Source organism: Carcharodon carcharias, chromosome 17, assembly GCF_017639515.1.
Source record: "Carcharodon carcharias isolate sCarCar2 chromosome 17, sCarCar2.pri, whole genome shotgun sequence".
Taxonomy (NCBI): domain Eukaryota; kingdom Metazoa; phylum Chordata; class Chondrichthyes; order Lamniformes; family Lamnidae; genus Carcharodon; species Carcharodon carcharias.
This window is the reverse complement of record NC_054483.1, coordinates 70,461,914-70,477,378: the sequence shown is the minus strand read 5'-3', so window position 1 is coordinate 70,477,378 and position 15,465 is coordinate 70,461,914. Positions and strand designations below refer to the sequence as shown.

Genomic DNA, 15,465 nt, shown 5'->3' with positions numbered 1-15,465 from the left:
CCATGCCAGTGGTTATGCTTCACCTGAGCCGCCTCCCATTCATCTTCATGTCAGCTGCAGTTCAGTTAGTCTTTTTCTTCCCCAGAAAAGGCCTCTTCTAACCAGGTCCCACAGCAAAACACTTCCATACCCCCAATGATGAAGATCAAAGATGAGATCCTGGAAAACATGGATCACTTTATATATCTTGGGAACCTACTCTTGAAAAAGGGAGACATAGATGACGAAGTTCATCATCGTCTCCAATGTGCCAGTTCAGCCTTTGACTGACTGAGGAGAAGAGTATTTGAGGACCAGCATTTCAAACCCAAGACTAAGTTGATGGTTTAATGGGCAGCAGTGATCCCCATACTTCTATATGGTTCATAGAATTGGACAACCTACAGCAGTTCAGTTAGTAGCACTCCTGCCTCTGAGTCAGTAGGTTATGGGTTCAAGTCCTGAGCAAGAAAATCTAGACTAGAGTAGTCCTGAGAGAGTGCTGCAGTGTTGGGGTTGCTGCCTTTTGAAGCCCTGAGGCGGATGTATTTCAAAGCACAGCAGGGATTTATCTTTGGTATTCTAGACAATATTTATCACTCAATCAACACTTTGGAACATCCCGAGATTGTGAAGGACACCATATAAATCAAGGCACCATCAACAGATCTTTCTATTCCTTTCCCCCTTGTGTGTTTATTTAATTTGTCCGTATATGCAGTTATGCTATTTGCCTCAACTATCGGTAGCTAGTTCACATTCTAATCACTTTGAGTAAAGAAGTTTCTCCTGAATTCCCTCTCAACGACTATCTTATATCTATCATTCCTCATTGGAGTTGATCAATTGCTTTCTCAGAAAGAGACCAATTGATCCAATTCTAACATCCTGGGAATCTTTTTTAAAAGTTTGACTGATATCTGTATTTGAATTGAAGACTTGAGCCAGACTTGTCAGATAGATAGGATCATGATTCACTCTAATCCCTTTAACAAACAGCAGTGAGTTACGGGTGGGACTGCCAGTACTCATCTTACTAATCAGTCTAAAGTCATCAAAAAGGTTGAATCATATTTTGGAAAACACCGTGGATTAGGTACCCATGAATCAATTTTGCATTAAGATTCAGAACAGGAAATGAGTCATTCTTTTTGTAATTAGAAGTTTGTAAACATACTAGGGTGGAATTTCTGTGGGGTCCCTGATCTTCTGAAGCAAATTTGACAGAAATCCCAGGATTTCTGATGTGCTTCCACCAAGCTGGTATGCACAAAAATCTTTGAAGATGGCAGGACAAGTTGAGGAAGCTGTTAAATGGAAGCCTTGGCTTTATGAACAAGAAGCATAGACCACAAAAGCAAGCAGCTGAACCTAGTTAGGCCTCACTGGAGTATCATGTTCAATTCTGGGCACCACACTTTATGGAGGATGTCAAAGCCTTAGAGTGCAGAAAAAAATTACTAGAATGGTACCATCAACTCTGTGCCATATTATCCTAAGATTCAATGAATGTGGTATTTCCTTGGGTCTCTCTACATTTACCTCCATATTTCGTAGAAGAAGACAAACTGGTTCATAGATTCAATTACAGGAATGGTCAGTGATACTGAACCAAAGAGAATAAGGTAAAGACTCAAAAGGTGACAATAAACCAGAGAAAAGTGATATTATCAGTACACACTTCAAAACACTATTTTCTGCACATCAATATTGAGGGTACTATAGTGAAGCTGAAAAATGAACATGGGAGTCTCCAATCATATCAATAAGACTAGAATAAAAATAGAAAATGCTGGATCAGCAACTCGGGCAGCATCTTTCGAGAGAAAAATTGAGTTAAAGGGTGGAATCTTATGCCCTTTTAAAAAGTAATTGCAGGTCAAGGCCATTTCCAGGTCCTGATACGCACTTGCTGGCAACGTGCCTGCTGGTGTGACTTCTGAGAAGCAGCTTCCTAATTGGCTGTCTCTGTGACCGCTATCCAATTAAGGATGGTGGGCAGGTTCCTGAGGCTGCAACCTTGAAAAATGGCTGCCTTACTGGAAGAGGTTAGTACTGCTGCAGTAGGACCCAGAGGGAGCCTCCATATTTTAGGCGCCTTTTGAAAATGTTTTCAATTTCATACACATTCATGTGGTACAGCTGCCAGGCTGCCCCTGTGGAGGGGAAACACATCCATAGGATGGCCTGGGGTTGCAGCTATGGCCCCCTGATCCTGTGCCTCTGTTGGAGTGGAGGAACTGAAAGAGGCCTTGCTGGCTTGGTGGCCAGCCGCTGCAAGTTCCTCTCCAGGCACACAATCACAGAATAGTTACAGCACAGAAGGAAGCCATACGGCCTATCGTGTCTGCACTGGCTCTCCAAACGAGCAGTTCAGTTCGTGCCGTTCTTCCTTTTCAGATAAGTCTTAATCCCTTTTGAATGCTTCAATTCAAATTGTTTCCACCTCACTCTCAGGCAGTGCATTCCTGAGCTTAACCACTCACTGCATGAAAAAGTTTTCCCTTGTATCACTTTTGCCAATTGCCTTAATCTGTGCTCTCATTCTCAATCCTGAGTGGGAACAGTTATGCACACATACACCCTGTCCCTTTGCTCCTTACCCCATTTAGAGTTTAGAGTACCCTTAATTTTATATCGTCTCTCCATGTTCTTCCTACCAAAATGAATCACTTCATGTTTCTCTGTATTGAATTTAATCTATCACCTGTCTGTCCATTCCACCAACTTGTCTATGTCTTTCTGAAGTTTTTCACTATCCTCTCCACAGTTCTCAAAGCTTCTAAGTTCTATATCATCTGCAAATTTTGAAGTTGTGCCCTGTACACCAAGATCTAGGTCATTAATATATATCAGGAAAAGCAAGGGTCCCAAAAGTGACCCCCAGGGAACATCACTAAAATCTTCCTCCAGCTCGAGAAATGCCCACTAACCACTACACTGTTTCCTGTCACTCAGCCAATTCTGTATCTATGTTGCTATTGTATCAAACAGGTTTTGGAAGTCTATTTGTATCACATCAACTGCATTGCTCTCATCAACCGTCTGGTCCAAAAAACAAGTTAGTTAAACACCGTTTTCTCAAAGAAATCTATGCTGGCTTTCTTTAATTAACCCACATTTGTCTATGTGACTTAATTTTGTCCCGAATTATTGTTTCTAGAAGTTTCCCCACCACCAAAGTTAAACTGAATGGCCTATAGTTGCTGGGCTTATCTTTACACCCTTTTTTGAATAAAGGTGCAACATTTGTAATTCTCCAGTCCTCTGACACCACCACTGAGTCTAAGGAAGACTGGAAAATTATGTCCAGTGCCTCTGCAATTTTCACTCTCGCTTCCGCGGTATCCTTGGATGCATCTCACCTGGACATGGTGCCTTATCCACGTTAAGTACAGATAACCCATCCAATGCCTCCTCATCATCAATTTTAAACCCTTCTCGTGTCTGTATTACCTCCTTTTTCACCATGACCTGGGTAGCACCTGCTTTTTTGGTAAAGACAGATGCAAAGTCTTCATTTAATACCTCAGCTATGTCCTATGCCTCCATGAGTAAATCTCCTTTTTGGTCCCTAAATTAGCCCTACTCCTTTTACCATTTATATGTTGCCAACCCTTGACGCGAGAGGAGCCGAGAGTTGAAAAAGAGCGTGAGAGGAGCCGGGAACTGAAAAGGAGCTGGGAGAGCAGAGGTGACTGAGGGAGTTCAGTGAGGAGGGAATGAGGTGATCCTTTAAGTACCGTGAGTACAGTCAGCTAAGTATTTACTACTTTTATTGCTTATAGTTTTTAAGATCTCATTTTGTGGTTCATCATTGGTAAGGGCTATATTCTGTAACAACAAGGAGCAGGGAAGAAGGGCCCTAAAGTAATTGATATAATTTGGTATTAAGTATCTTCCAAAAGGTGTAATTTAATTTAAAGGGGTAAGTCACGGCAGGAGAGCTCAAAGCCATAGTGTGCTCCTCCTGCCCTATGTGGGAAGCCGGGAACATTTCGAGTGCCCGGGGCCAGCACGTGTGTAGGAAGTGTCTCCAGCTGCAGTTCCTGGAAGCCCAGGTTTCAGAACTGGAGCAGCAGATGGGGACACTATGGAACATCTGCGAGGCGGAGAGTATTGTGGATACCATGTATAGAGAGGTGATCACACCACAGGCTAAGAGGCCACAGGCAGGAAGGGAATGGGTGACCACCAAACAGAGCAAGAGGACGAGGCAGGCAGTGCAGGAGTCTCCTGTGGCTATTCCACTGCAAAACAGATATACCGCTTTGGATACTGTTAAGGGGCATGCCGTCTCAGGGGAAAGCTGCAACAGCCAAATTTGTTGCACCACAGTTGGCTCTGCTGCACAGGGGAGGAGTAAAAAGTGTGGGAATGCAATAGTTATAGGGGATTCAAATGAAAGGGGAATAGATAGGCATTTCTGTGGCCACAAACGAATCTTCAGAATTGTATGTTGCCTCCCTGGTGCTAGGGTCAAGGATGTCTCAGAGCAGCTACAGAACATTCTGAAGGGGGAGGGTGAACAGCCAGTGGTCGTGGTATACATTGGTACAAACGACATAGGCAAAAAAATGGATGAGGTCCTAAAAGCAGAATATAGGGAGTTAGGAAATAAGTTGGAAAGTAGGACCTCAAAGATAGTGATCTCAGGATTACTACCAGTGCCACGTGCTAGTCAGAGTAGAAACAGCAGGATATATCAGATGGATATGTAGTTGAGGAGATGGTGTGACGGGGAGGGTTTCAGATCCCTGGGACATTGGGACCGGTTCTGGGGGAGGTGGGACCAGTACAAACTGGACGGGTTACATCTGGGCAGGACTGGGACTGATGTCCTAGGGGGAATATTTGCCAGAGTGGTTGGGGAGGGTTTAAACTAAAATGGCAAGTGATGGGAACCTATGCAAGGAGTCAGAGGAAGGGGAATCAAGGACAAAAACAAAATACAGAAAGAGAAATAAGAAAAGTGATAGGCAGAGAAATCAAGGGCAAGAATCAAACAGGGCCTCAGTGAAAAATAGTGGGAACGGGACAGGTAATGTTATAAAGACAAGCCTTTGTGCTTTAACACGAGGAGCATTTGCAATAAAGTGGATGAATTAACCACGCAAATAGATGTAAACAAGTATGATATAGTCAGGATTACGGAGACATGGCTGCAGGGTGACCAGGGATGGAAATTGAACATGCAGGTGTATTCAGTATTTAGGAAGTACAGACAAAAAGGAAAAGGTGGTGGAGTTGCATTGCTGGTTAAAGAGGAAATTAACGCAATAGTGAGGGAAGATGTTAGCTCCAACTGTGTGGAATCTGTACGGGTAGAGCTGAGAAACACTAAGGGGCAAAAAAAGTTAGTGGGGGTTGTATATAGACCCCCAAACTGTAGTGGTGATGTTGGGAATTAAACAGGAAATTAGAGATGTCTGTAATTATGGGTGACTTTAATCTGCATATAGATTGGACAAATCATATTAGTAACAATACATTAGAGGAGTGTATATGGGATAGTTTTCTGAATCAAAACATTGAGGAAACAACGAGAGAACAGGCCACCTAGACTGGGTATTGTGTAGTGAGAAGGGAATAATTGACAATCTAGTTGTGCAAGACCCCTTGGGGATGAGCGACCATAATATGATAGAATTCTTCATCAAGATGGAGAGTGACGTAGTTGATTCTGAGACTAGAGACTTGACTCTTAATAAAGGAAAATACGATGGTATGAGGCGTGAGTTTGCTATGAAGGATTGGGAAATATTACTTAAAGGGATGATGGTGGATAGGCAATGGCAAACATTCAAAGAGCACATGGGTGAACTGCAACAATTTTTTATTACTGACTGGCGCAAAAGTAAAACAGGGAAGGTGGCCAAACCATGGCTTACAAGAGAAATTAGAGATAGTATTAGATCCAAAGGAGAGGCATATAAATTGGCCAGAAAAAGCAACATACCTGAGGATTGGGAGCACTTTAGAATTCAACAAAGGAGGACCAAGGGATTGATTAAGGGGAAAATAGAGTACGAGAGTAAGCTTGTGGGGAACATAAAAACTGATTGTAAAAGTTTCTATAGGTATGTAAAGAGAAAAAGATTGGTGAAGACAAATGTAGGTCCCTTACAGTCAGAAACAGGGGAATTTATAATGGGGAACAAAGAAATGGCTGACCAACTAAATACATACTTTGGTTCTGTCTTCACAAAGGAGGACACAAATAAGGTACCAGAAATGTTGGGGAACACAGGGTTTTGTGAGAAGGAGGAACTGAAAGAAATCTGTACTAGTAGGGGAATGATGTTGGGGAAATTGATGGGACTGAAGGCCAATAAATCCCCAGGGCCTGATAATCTACATCCCGTAGTACTTAAGAAAGTGGCCCAAGAAATAGTGGATGCATTGGTGGTCATCTTCTGAGATTCTATAGACTCTGGAACAGTTCCTACAGATTGGAGGGTAGCTAATGTAACCCCATTATTTAAAAAGGGAGGTAAAGAGATAGGGAATTATAGACCAGTCAGCCTGACGTCGGTAGTGGGGAAAATTCTAGAGTCCATTATAAAAAATTTAATAGCTGACCACTTGGAAAACAATGGCAGAATTGGACAGAGTCAGCATGGATTTGTGAAAGGGAAATCAAGCTTGACAAATCTACTGGAATTTTTCGAGGATGTAACTAGTAGAGTTGATGAGGGGGAGCCAGTGGATGTGGTTTATTTGGACTTTCAGAAGGCTTTCGACAAAGTCCCACATAAGAGATTGGTGTGTAAAATTAAAGCGCATGGGATTGGGAGTAGTGTATTGAGGTGGATAGAAAACAGGTTGACAGACAGGAAACAAAGAGTAGGAATAAACGGGTCTCTTTCCGAATGGCAGGCAGTGACTAGTGGGGTACTGCAGGGATTGGTGCTAGGACCCCAGCTATTCACAATATATATTAATGATTTAGACGAGTGAACTTAATTTAATATCTCCAATTTTACAGATGACACAAAGCTGGGTGGGAGGGTGAGCTGTGAGGAGGATGCGGAGATGCTTCAGTGTGAATTGGACAAGCTGAGAAGTGAGTGGGAAATGCATGGCAGATTCATTGTAATGTGGATAAATGTGAGGTTCTCCACTTTGGTAGTAAAAACAGGAAGGCAGATTATTATCTGAATAGCTATAAACTGAGAGAGGGGAATGTGCAATGAGACCTGGGTGTCCTCGTACACCAGTCGCTGAAGGTAAGCATGCAGGTGCAGCAGGCGATAAAGAAGGCAAATGATATGTTGGCCTTCATAGCCAGAGGATTCGAGTACAGGAACAGGGATGTCTTGCTGCAATTATCCAGGGCCTTGGTGAGACCACACCTGAAATAGTGTGTACAGTTTTGGTCTCCTTATCTGAGGAAGGATGTTCTTGCTATAGAGGGAGTGCAGCGAAGGTTTACTAGACTGAATCCTGGGATGGCGGGACTGACATATAAGGATAGATTAAGTCGGTTAGGATTATATTTGCAGGAGTTGAGAAGAATGAGGGGGAATCTCATAGAAACCTATATAATTCTAACAGGACTAGACAGGGTAGATGCAGGAAGGATGTTCCCAATGGTGGGGGGAGTCCAGAACCAGGGGTCACAGTCTGAGGATAGGGGGTAGACCATTTAGGACTGAGATGAGGAGAAATTTCTTCACCAAGAGTGGTGAACCTGTGGAATTCGCTACCACAGAAAGTAGTTGAGGCCAAAACATTGTATGTTTTCAAGAAGGAGTTCATTATAGCTCTTGGGGTGAAAGAGATTAAAGGATATGGGGAGAAAGCAGGAGCAGGCTATTGAGTTGGATGATCAGCCATAATCATAATGAATGGCGGAGCAGGCTCAAATGGCCTACTCCTGCTCCTAGTTTCTATGTATAACTCCAATTTGTTTGGCCTGGATTTGTACTTACCCCACTCTGCATAGTTCTCTGTCCTTTTCCATAGTCAGCCTAAACCTTATGATACAATGATCACCGTCCTCTCAGTGTTCTCCTATTCACACTTGATTGCTTAACTGTTGCTATTTTTCCAGCCCCTCTACTCGCTTTAATAGCCCTGTTTTCTTTTTCTTTGACTTCCTGTATCTAAAGCACATACTTACATCTGTTTTCCATGGCTTGTTTTTCCTGGAACTGGTTACTAGCCTGAAGCCTGAGGCTGTTGCTTGAGGATAGCCACTCTGCATCAAGCATAGATGACTCGGAGTCTCTCCCACTCTCACCCCGTCATAGGTATGTTGGAAGAATTTGCAGGTTGATAATCAACCTGTTTGACCTTGTTATGAGCACACCTTTGACAACCATCAAGTCAGAGTGGGAAATGAACCCAGAGCTTCTGGCTTAAAGGCATGGACGCTACCCACTGCACCACAAGACCTCCTCCTCTTAGGTAAAAGCAAAATACTGCAGATGCTGGAAACCTGAAACAAAAACTAAAATCGCTGGAAAAACTCAGCAGGCCTGACAGCATCTGTGCAAAGGAAGACAGAGGTAACGTTTCGAGTCCATATGACTCTTCATCAGAACTCTTTGGCCATTGAGCCAAAGCCTATCAGCCCACAACTGGACACTTAATTATGTAAAAGCAAAAACTGCAGATGCTGGAAATCCAAAACAAAAACAAAAATACCTGGAAAAACTCAGCAGGTCTGACAGCATCTGCGGTGATGGCATCATGCTGGAGTTGGCGGAAATGGCGGAGGATGATCCTTTGAATGCGGAGGCTGGTGGGATGATAAGTAAGGACAAGGGGGACCCTGTCATGGTTCTGGGAGGCAGAGGAAGGTGTAAGGACAGATGCGTGTGAGATGGGCTGGACATGGTTGAGGGGCCTGTCAACCACCGTGGGTGGAAAACCTCGGTTAAGGAAGAAGGAAGAGATGTCAGAGGAACAGATGCGATGGAGGCAAAGAAACTGAGAGAATGGGATGGAGTCCTCACAGAGAGTGGGGTGTGAGGAGCTGTAGTCGAGGTAGCTGTGGGAGTCGGTAGGCTTGTAATGAATATTGGTGGACAGTCTATTACCAGAAATTGAGACGGAGAGGTCAAGGAAGGGACGGGAAGTGTCAGAGATAGACCATGTGAAAATAATGGAAATTGGAAGCAAAGTTAATAAATTTTTCCAGGTCCAGATGAGAGCATGAAGCTGCACCGAAGCAATCATTGATGTACCGGAGAAAGAGTTCTGGGACTGGGCCGGAGTAGGACTGGAACAAAGAATGTTCCACATACCCCATAAAGAGACAGGCGTAACTGGGGTCCATGCGGGTACCCATAGCCACACTTTTTATTTGGAGGAAGTGAGAGGAGTTAAAGGAGAAATTGTTCAATGTGAGAACAAGTTCAGCCAGATGGAGGAGAGTAGTGGTGCATGGGGATTGTTCGGGCCTCTGTTCGAGGAAGAAATGGAGAGCGATCAGACCATTCCAGTGGGGGATGGAGGTGTAGAGGGATTGGACATCCATGGTGAAGATGAAACGGTTGGGGCCAGGGAACTGGAAATTGTTGATATGATGTAGGCTATCAGAGGAATCACGGATGTAGGTGGGAAGGGACTGGACAAGGGGAGAGAGAATGGAGTCAAGAAAGCAAGAAATGAGTTCCGTGGGACAGGAACAGTCTGACATGATCGGTCTGCCGGGACAGTCCTGTTTGTGGATTTTGTGTAGGAGGTAGAAGCAGGCCGTCCAAGGTTGAGAGACCATGAGGTTGGAAGCTGTGGAAGGAAGGTCTCCAGAGGAGATGAGGTCAGTAACAGTCCTGGAAACAATGGCTTGATGTTCAGTGGTGGGGTCATGGTCGAGGGGGAGGTAGGAAGAAGTGTCTGTGAGTTGACGCTCAGACTCTGTGAGTAGAGGTCAGTGCTCCAGACAACAACAGCACCACCCTTGTCAGCAGGTTTGATGACAATGTCAGGGATGGACCTGAAAGAAATGAGTGCAGCAAGCTGAGAGAGAGACAGGTTAGAGTGGGTGAGAAGAGCAGAAAAATTGAGACGACTGATGTCACGCCGACAGTTCTCAATGAAAAGATCAAGAGAAGGTAAGAATCCAGAGGGAGGGGTCCAGGTGGAGGGAGAATACTGGAGGTGGGTAAAAGGATCCGTTGAACAGGGAGAGGACTCCTATTATGTAGGTTGGTTACCTGCCTTTAACAGGTGGGCAGCCATTACCAGTTTCACCCCATCTCTGACAAAATCACCCAGAGGCAGGAATGCTTCAGACCACTGACCCAACATGATAATTTCAATACTTCCTCCCATCCCCACTTCTGCAGGACCAGGAATATTCTGCCTAATGCTTCAGGTCAATGACCATTTGTCAAAACTGCAAGAGTTGTTTTGGTTGACTTGTAAAAAGTGTTTACGGTATGTTAAAGGGCTCTGTTCATCCAAATCTACTGTCATCCCCAATACAGACATGAAGATATTACAGATTTTAAAGCTATATTTCAAAATAAGTGAACATAAAAGCTATTAAAATAGCTACAGCACTGTGTGACTTTTGGCATTTGAACTGTAAACAGTAGAATCTGTAGGCAATACCTGATTAAACAAGACCTGAGTGAAGGATCCTCACAGCCACTTGTAAAATTCACACATCTCATTGTTTAAGGATGGACAAAAACCTACAGACAATGGTATTTGCAGACAACTTATCTCCATGTTTCACCAGGGACAAAAGAGACGTCGAAACTCATTGGGTGTTGGATGAAGATGAAATGGATCCCACCGACCTTTCATTGTATTGCGACGGCCCCTCATCCAAACACAAAAACCTTGGCTGTCTGAAACTTTCAGGGTGTGAAAAGCCACAACACAGGATGTTTATCAGTCTAACACACTACCTTATTTGGAAAAGGACTTTGGACTCGTAACAGGTCACATGGGTAAGACAACCATGTATATTGCCTGCTTTCAAAAAAAAGTGTTCTGAGAGAAGGCGAGATTTTCCAGTCCTGCTTACTGCAGGAATTGTTGTGGGCGGGACTGAAAATTTGACGGACCAGCAAAAGGTCCATTGACTTCAGGCATGAATTTCTACTCCCACCTGACCATAGGGACCATAAGAAAACCTTCAAATCAGCTGCAGTCAACTAAGCAGCCAAGGTAATAAACAGAAATAACTTGAAGTTGGGAGAAGGACTCTCCCCAACCTGTTCCAACTTCAAGTTCCCCTGAGTACCAACCTCCCGGAAATTCAACAAGAAGCCTCACAACTTAGTGAGAAGGTCAACTAAAAGCATCAACTCAACTAAGAAACTACAGCCTACCATGAAAGAGAGACTGAGACAAATGTAAGTATTTTTTCTTTCCTTTATCTATATCTAGTCTTTGTGTGAGTAATAGTGTGTGCGAGGCAAGTGAGTGACATGTCACTTTTTTTATACCTCCAGGGATAACAAAAAGGTTATTTATTTTATAACTCCCAAAAATGCTTGCTGCTGGGTTTCTTTAAGTTGGGACAACTGCTCTGAGGGTAAGAAAACACAGCCCCTCCCACATACAAAACACTTTGAACATGGACAGTAAGAAAACACGTACATTCATCTGTGGTGCTACCTTACGGGAAGATCTGCAACTTTCAGCTGAGTTTGGTGAGCCTCCAAAGATGCCATGGAACTATAACAACTGCTTTGTTTTGCCACCGTCATGGTCAACAGAAAAAGACCACCGGTACTACAGATCATGTGGATACTATTTCACTCATTCAATATTCCATTGTTTATTTTATCATTAAACATTCAAATGCATTAGACATAATTTTTAAAAAGTAGTTTCTACTTATTGCTCTCCACCAGTACTTTGTTCAGTTACACCACATTAGCTGGTTTAAAGTTTGTAAGTTTCCTTTAAACTTTATTCTTAGTTCTACAGCTGACCTGAATTAGGGGCTGTGCCTGATTTATCCCAATTTTGTTAATTTAGTTTGATTGTTTGACTCAAGAAAGAGTTACACCACATTAGCTTTAAGCAGTTGCATTGTAAAGACCAATTCCCCAGCTGACAAAACTAAATATATTTGCAGTTTTAACAAACAACATCAGCACTGTTGTGTTGACAAGATCCGATAACCAGGCTGATTGAGCAATCGTTGTGGTAGCACATAACTGCTAGCATAAAAATAGTTCCAAGTCGATAAATTACATTTCTGCTGATCACATGGTTAACATGTTTTCAGTTAAGCTCCCTACTATTTGCTTTAGTAAGGAGTGGGATGTTCATCCTTCAGAAATTCTCCATGGATGTTGTCAGTGCTGCTCCTTTTTTGACCTGACAGCTGGCATGTTTAAATGGCAAAGGAATTATTACTACTCCATGGCCAATCTTCCCTTCTCCTCAGATGACCTTGCCAAAGACACTTTGCCCCACTAACAATCCTGAGCACAAATGACAATAAAGATTTGAATCTCCCCACTGTGTACCCGCTAATCAGCCTGTTAAAATCTGTAAAACAGGATCTATCTGCCCATGTCACTTACGCAACAGATGAAATATGGATAAAACCAAAAAAAAATGGAACTCTTTTTTAATTTCCATTTCCAATTCAAAAAGAAAAAAAACTCAAGTTATTCTATGATAACTTTCAAGGTTTGATAAGTGAATTCGATTTTCAGACAAACAGGAACGGAAAGTATACAACGCACCCACTCCTCCATCCACCTTAGCCTTTCGGGTGAGATTTCCTTTGCGCTTCTCTCTGCTCTCAAGTGTTTTGGACAACTGCCATTATTTCGAAAATACAGCCTTGTGTTCTCTCAAAACCTTTTACACTGTTTTAGCACCACTTTCAAAATCCGTCAAGGACCTTCATCTTCACACATCAGCATTAACCGAGCAAAAGTCTCAGTGTCAACATCTTTGTTTACAAACCATTCCTGAGCCTATGGTCGCTTATAAAACAGAAGTGATTTGAATTGCAAATTTACACTCGAGACTACCAGCCATTTATCGCCTGCTTTGATTGTTTTAAACAGTGAGAATTAAGAGAAATGTTACTTTAAGATTTCTTAGCACGCGCGTGGTATCGAGCGACCCTGTTACACCGCACACCCGTTTGTCTTGGGAAGAGACACGGATGAAACAGCACAACCCGGTAAACGACGCTAGAATATCGCAGTCTCCATTAGGTTAAAACATCCAGAGCAATTTAAACAGTCTTCAGAATATCGATTCATAATATTACCAGTCCAGCTACGTCACAAATCCGGACTAATTCAGCAACATTCATCTCAAGTAGGATGTCCAGCTTTTGGCGATTCTGAAGTTAGGGAAACAGAATCCCAGCAAGTTTGAGAGCTGTACCCATCTGTGACCGAGTCTCAAACATTTCTCATTAACATTACACCTTTTATTCCCAGAGTTGGGCAGGATGCAGAGTGATGCTCAGTTTAAAAGGATTAAAAGTAGCAAACCTCTGCTTTCGGCACTGGTTTCTGCAGGGGTCTGAAACTAAACTAACGGAGCAAGTTGTTGGTTACTTGGGGGGAAGAGTCTGCAAATGACAGGCTTCAATCTAAGCATGAGGACGGCAGGGTCGAAGGCAACTGAAAGGCAATTGCACCTTAGATCTTTCCCAGGCACTTACAGCGGTCATTTCACTTGGAGTGGTTGTGTCAATTTCACGTTTGCTTTCCTCCTCGCCCCTGTCAGTTTCCATTTGAAATTGACGAAGGGGGGGAGCGGGTGGGGGAAGAAGCACCCAAAAATCCACAAGTACAAGGGCAAAAAGACTCCAAAAGTCAATAATTGTTTGCAAAAATCGATCAAATCCCCATTTTCCACTTACTTACCTTTGCTCCTATCCATGTGTAATACTTAGAAAGTCAGACGCCCCTTGAAGTGCCTTTTTGTGTGCGCGTGTATGTAGCAATCCCAGATAATAACACGCATCAGATTCTTCAGTCACTGGCCGTGTCCTGTCCCGTCCCTCTGCTCAAACTTTTACCAACTACTTTCATTCAGTGTAAAAGCTGCCACAGCCCCGCCCGCTGACTCTTGTTCCTTCTGGCTCAGTTGGAAAACTCGTCCAAAATCGCAAAGAGCCGAGTAAATTCGAGCTCGATCAGCCTCAATCTTTCTTCCTTCAGTCGGGTCAGTGGATCACTTTCGAAGACACTCGGAATCATCGTGGGCAGACCTGCGATTTCCAGCCCCACCTCCCCCCCCCCCCCGCCGCGCGAATCATTTCCGGCGCAGTTTATTTCTAAGTACAGCAATGGCAAAGCTGATGTGAATTAAAAATAACGTAATAGAACAAAGCAATGGGAACATCGACCCGTGCATTGTTCGGAGAGGGATTTCTTTAAACATTTGAGCCTCTTGAGTGTCCTGTCAGAATGTTTTTTCCATACATTTTTAATAGCGCGATGCCAACATTTATAGGGGAAGTGTCAGCATTTCCCACATTTTTTTGTAATTCAGGAAGAATGAGCGGACTTTAAAAACTACTTGAATGTTTGAATTAGTCAACACATTTGTTGTTAAAGTAAACCAAGGACACAATTATTTTCAATTCAATATGACAAAGCCAAGCCACTGATTGAATAAGTCAAATTCTGGTTTAATTACAGGGGGTTAAGGAGATTTTTACTAATTTTGGGATGATTAACTCCCCTGAACCTGCCCCCTTTCCCCCTGATAACTATACATTTAGTGAACTTGGATCAGTTCTGATGAAAGGTCATTGCTCTGAAGCATTAACACCGTTTCTCTCTCCACAGATGTCCCCTGACCTGCTGAGAATTTCCATCATTTTCTGTTTTTATCTCAGATTTCCATCATCCACAGTATTTTTCTTTTGTCACCTTGAATAAGATACTCTATGTTTTGTGTTAAAGCAAGAGTATGATCAAGCAGTCCTATATCAAAATAGCTGGAATATTCTAATACAGACAAATAATATTCTTCAGTTTGATGTCATGCTCAGAAATTAAATAAAGAACATTTTTAATGTAATAGCAAAATTGAATTTCTAAGGGTCCTCAATAGCTTAGCTGTTAATGTTCAGCCACAAATACTCATCAGGTTTGATCGCACATTCACGGAATTTGCTAACTTTGGCTGGGGCAGACTATTGGATTCAGGTACAAAAGGCTGTTGGAGAAAGGGTGGTTGAAATTAGTGACAGCTGATTGTTATCCAGTGAACCTTGCCGCAAACATGCATGAAGGAAGTATTAATCTGAGCAGTACTGCCCCTCATAATCAAAATAACTTGCAGATACTCATTGTCTAGGTATTCATGTGAAGAATTGTCACTTTGAGAATGGTATTAGGAGAGAACCAACGAGAGATCTTCACTGAATTTTATGAAAACTATAAATTGAATAATCCACATTAAGTGAGATTTGATATAAAATATTTAATGTTTATATTTAATAAATTAGATGTTAATTTTACTCAGACTCAAATACCCAAATATTATAACATTAATACTCCAATTTAATAGTATAATATTGCAAGT

General features: G+C 42.6%; 1 protein-coding gene and 1 long non-coding RNA gene across 4 annotated transcripts in view; one reads left to right on the top strand and one right to left on the bottom strand.

The window, feature by feature from the left end:
- The window catches only part of afap1l2 (actin filament associated protein 1-like 2), a 261,920-nt gene extending 247,754 nt beyond the window's left edge, over positions 1 to 14,166 (bottom strand). For 2 of the 3 annotated variants that reach the window (XM_041209202.1, XM_041209203.1), the window contains exon 1: positions 13,794 to 14,166. In XM_041209202.1, coding sequence (XP_041065136.1) covers positions 13,794 to 13,809 — 16 coding nt within the window. In that variant the 5' untranslated portion in view covers positions 13,810 to 14,166. The remainder of the gene's footprint in view (positions 1 to 13,793) is intronic. The other variant, XM_041209204.1, reaches the window with a different exon arrangement.
- Positions 10,950 to 11,763, top strand: LOC121289602. Its single transcript, XR_005945620.1, has 2 exons — positions 10,950 to 11,297; positions 11,397 to 11,763. It is a non-coding gene; the product is annotated as an uncharacterized LOC121289602 (long non-coding RNA).
- Positions 14,167 to 15,465: the final 1,299 nt, after the last annotated feature.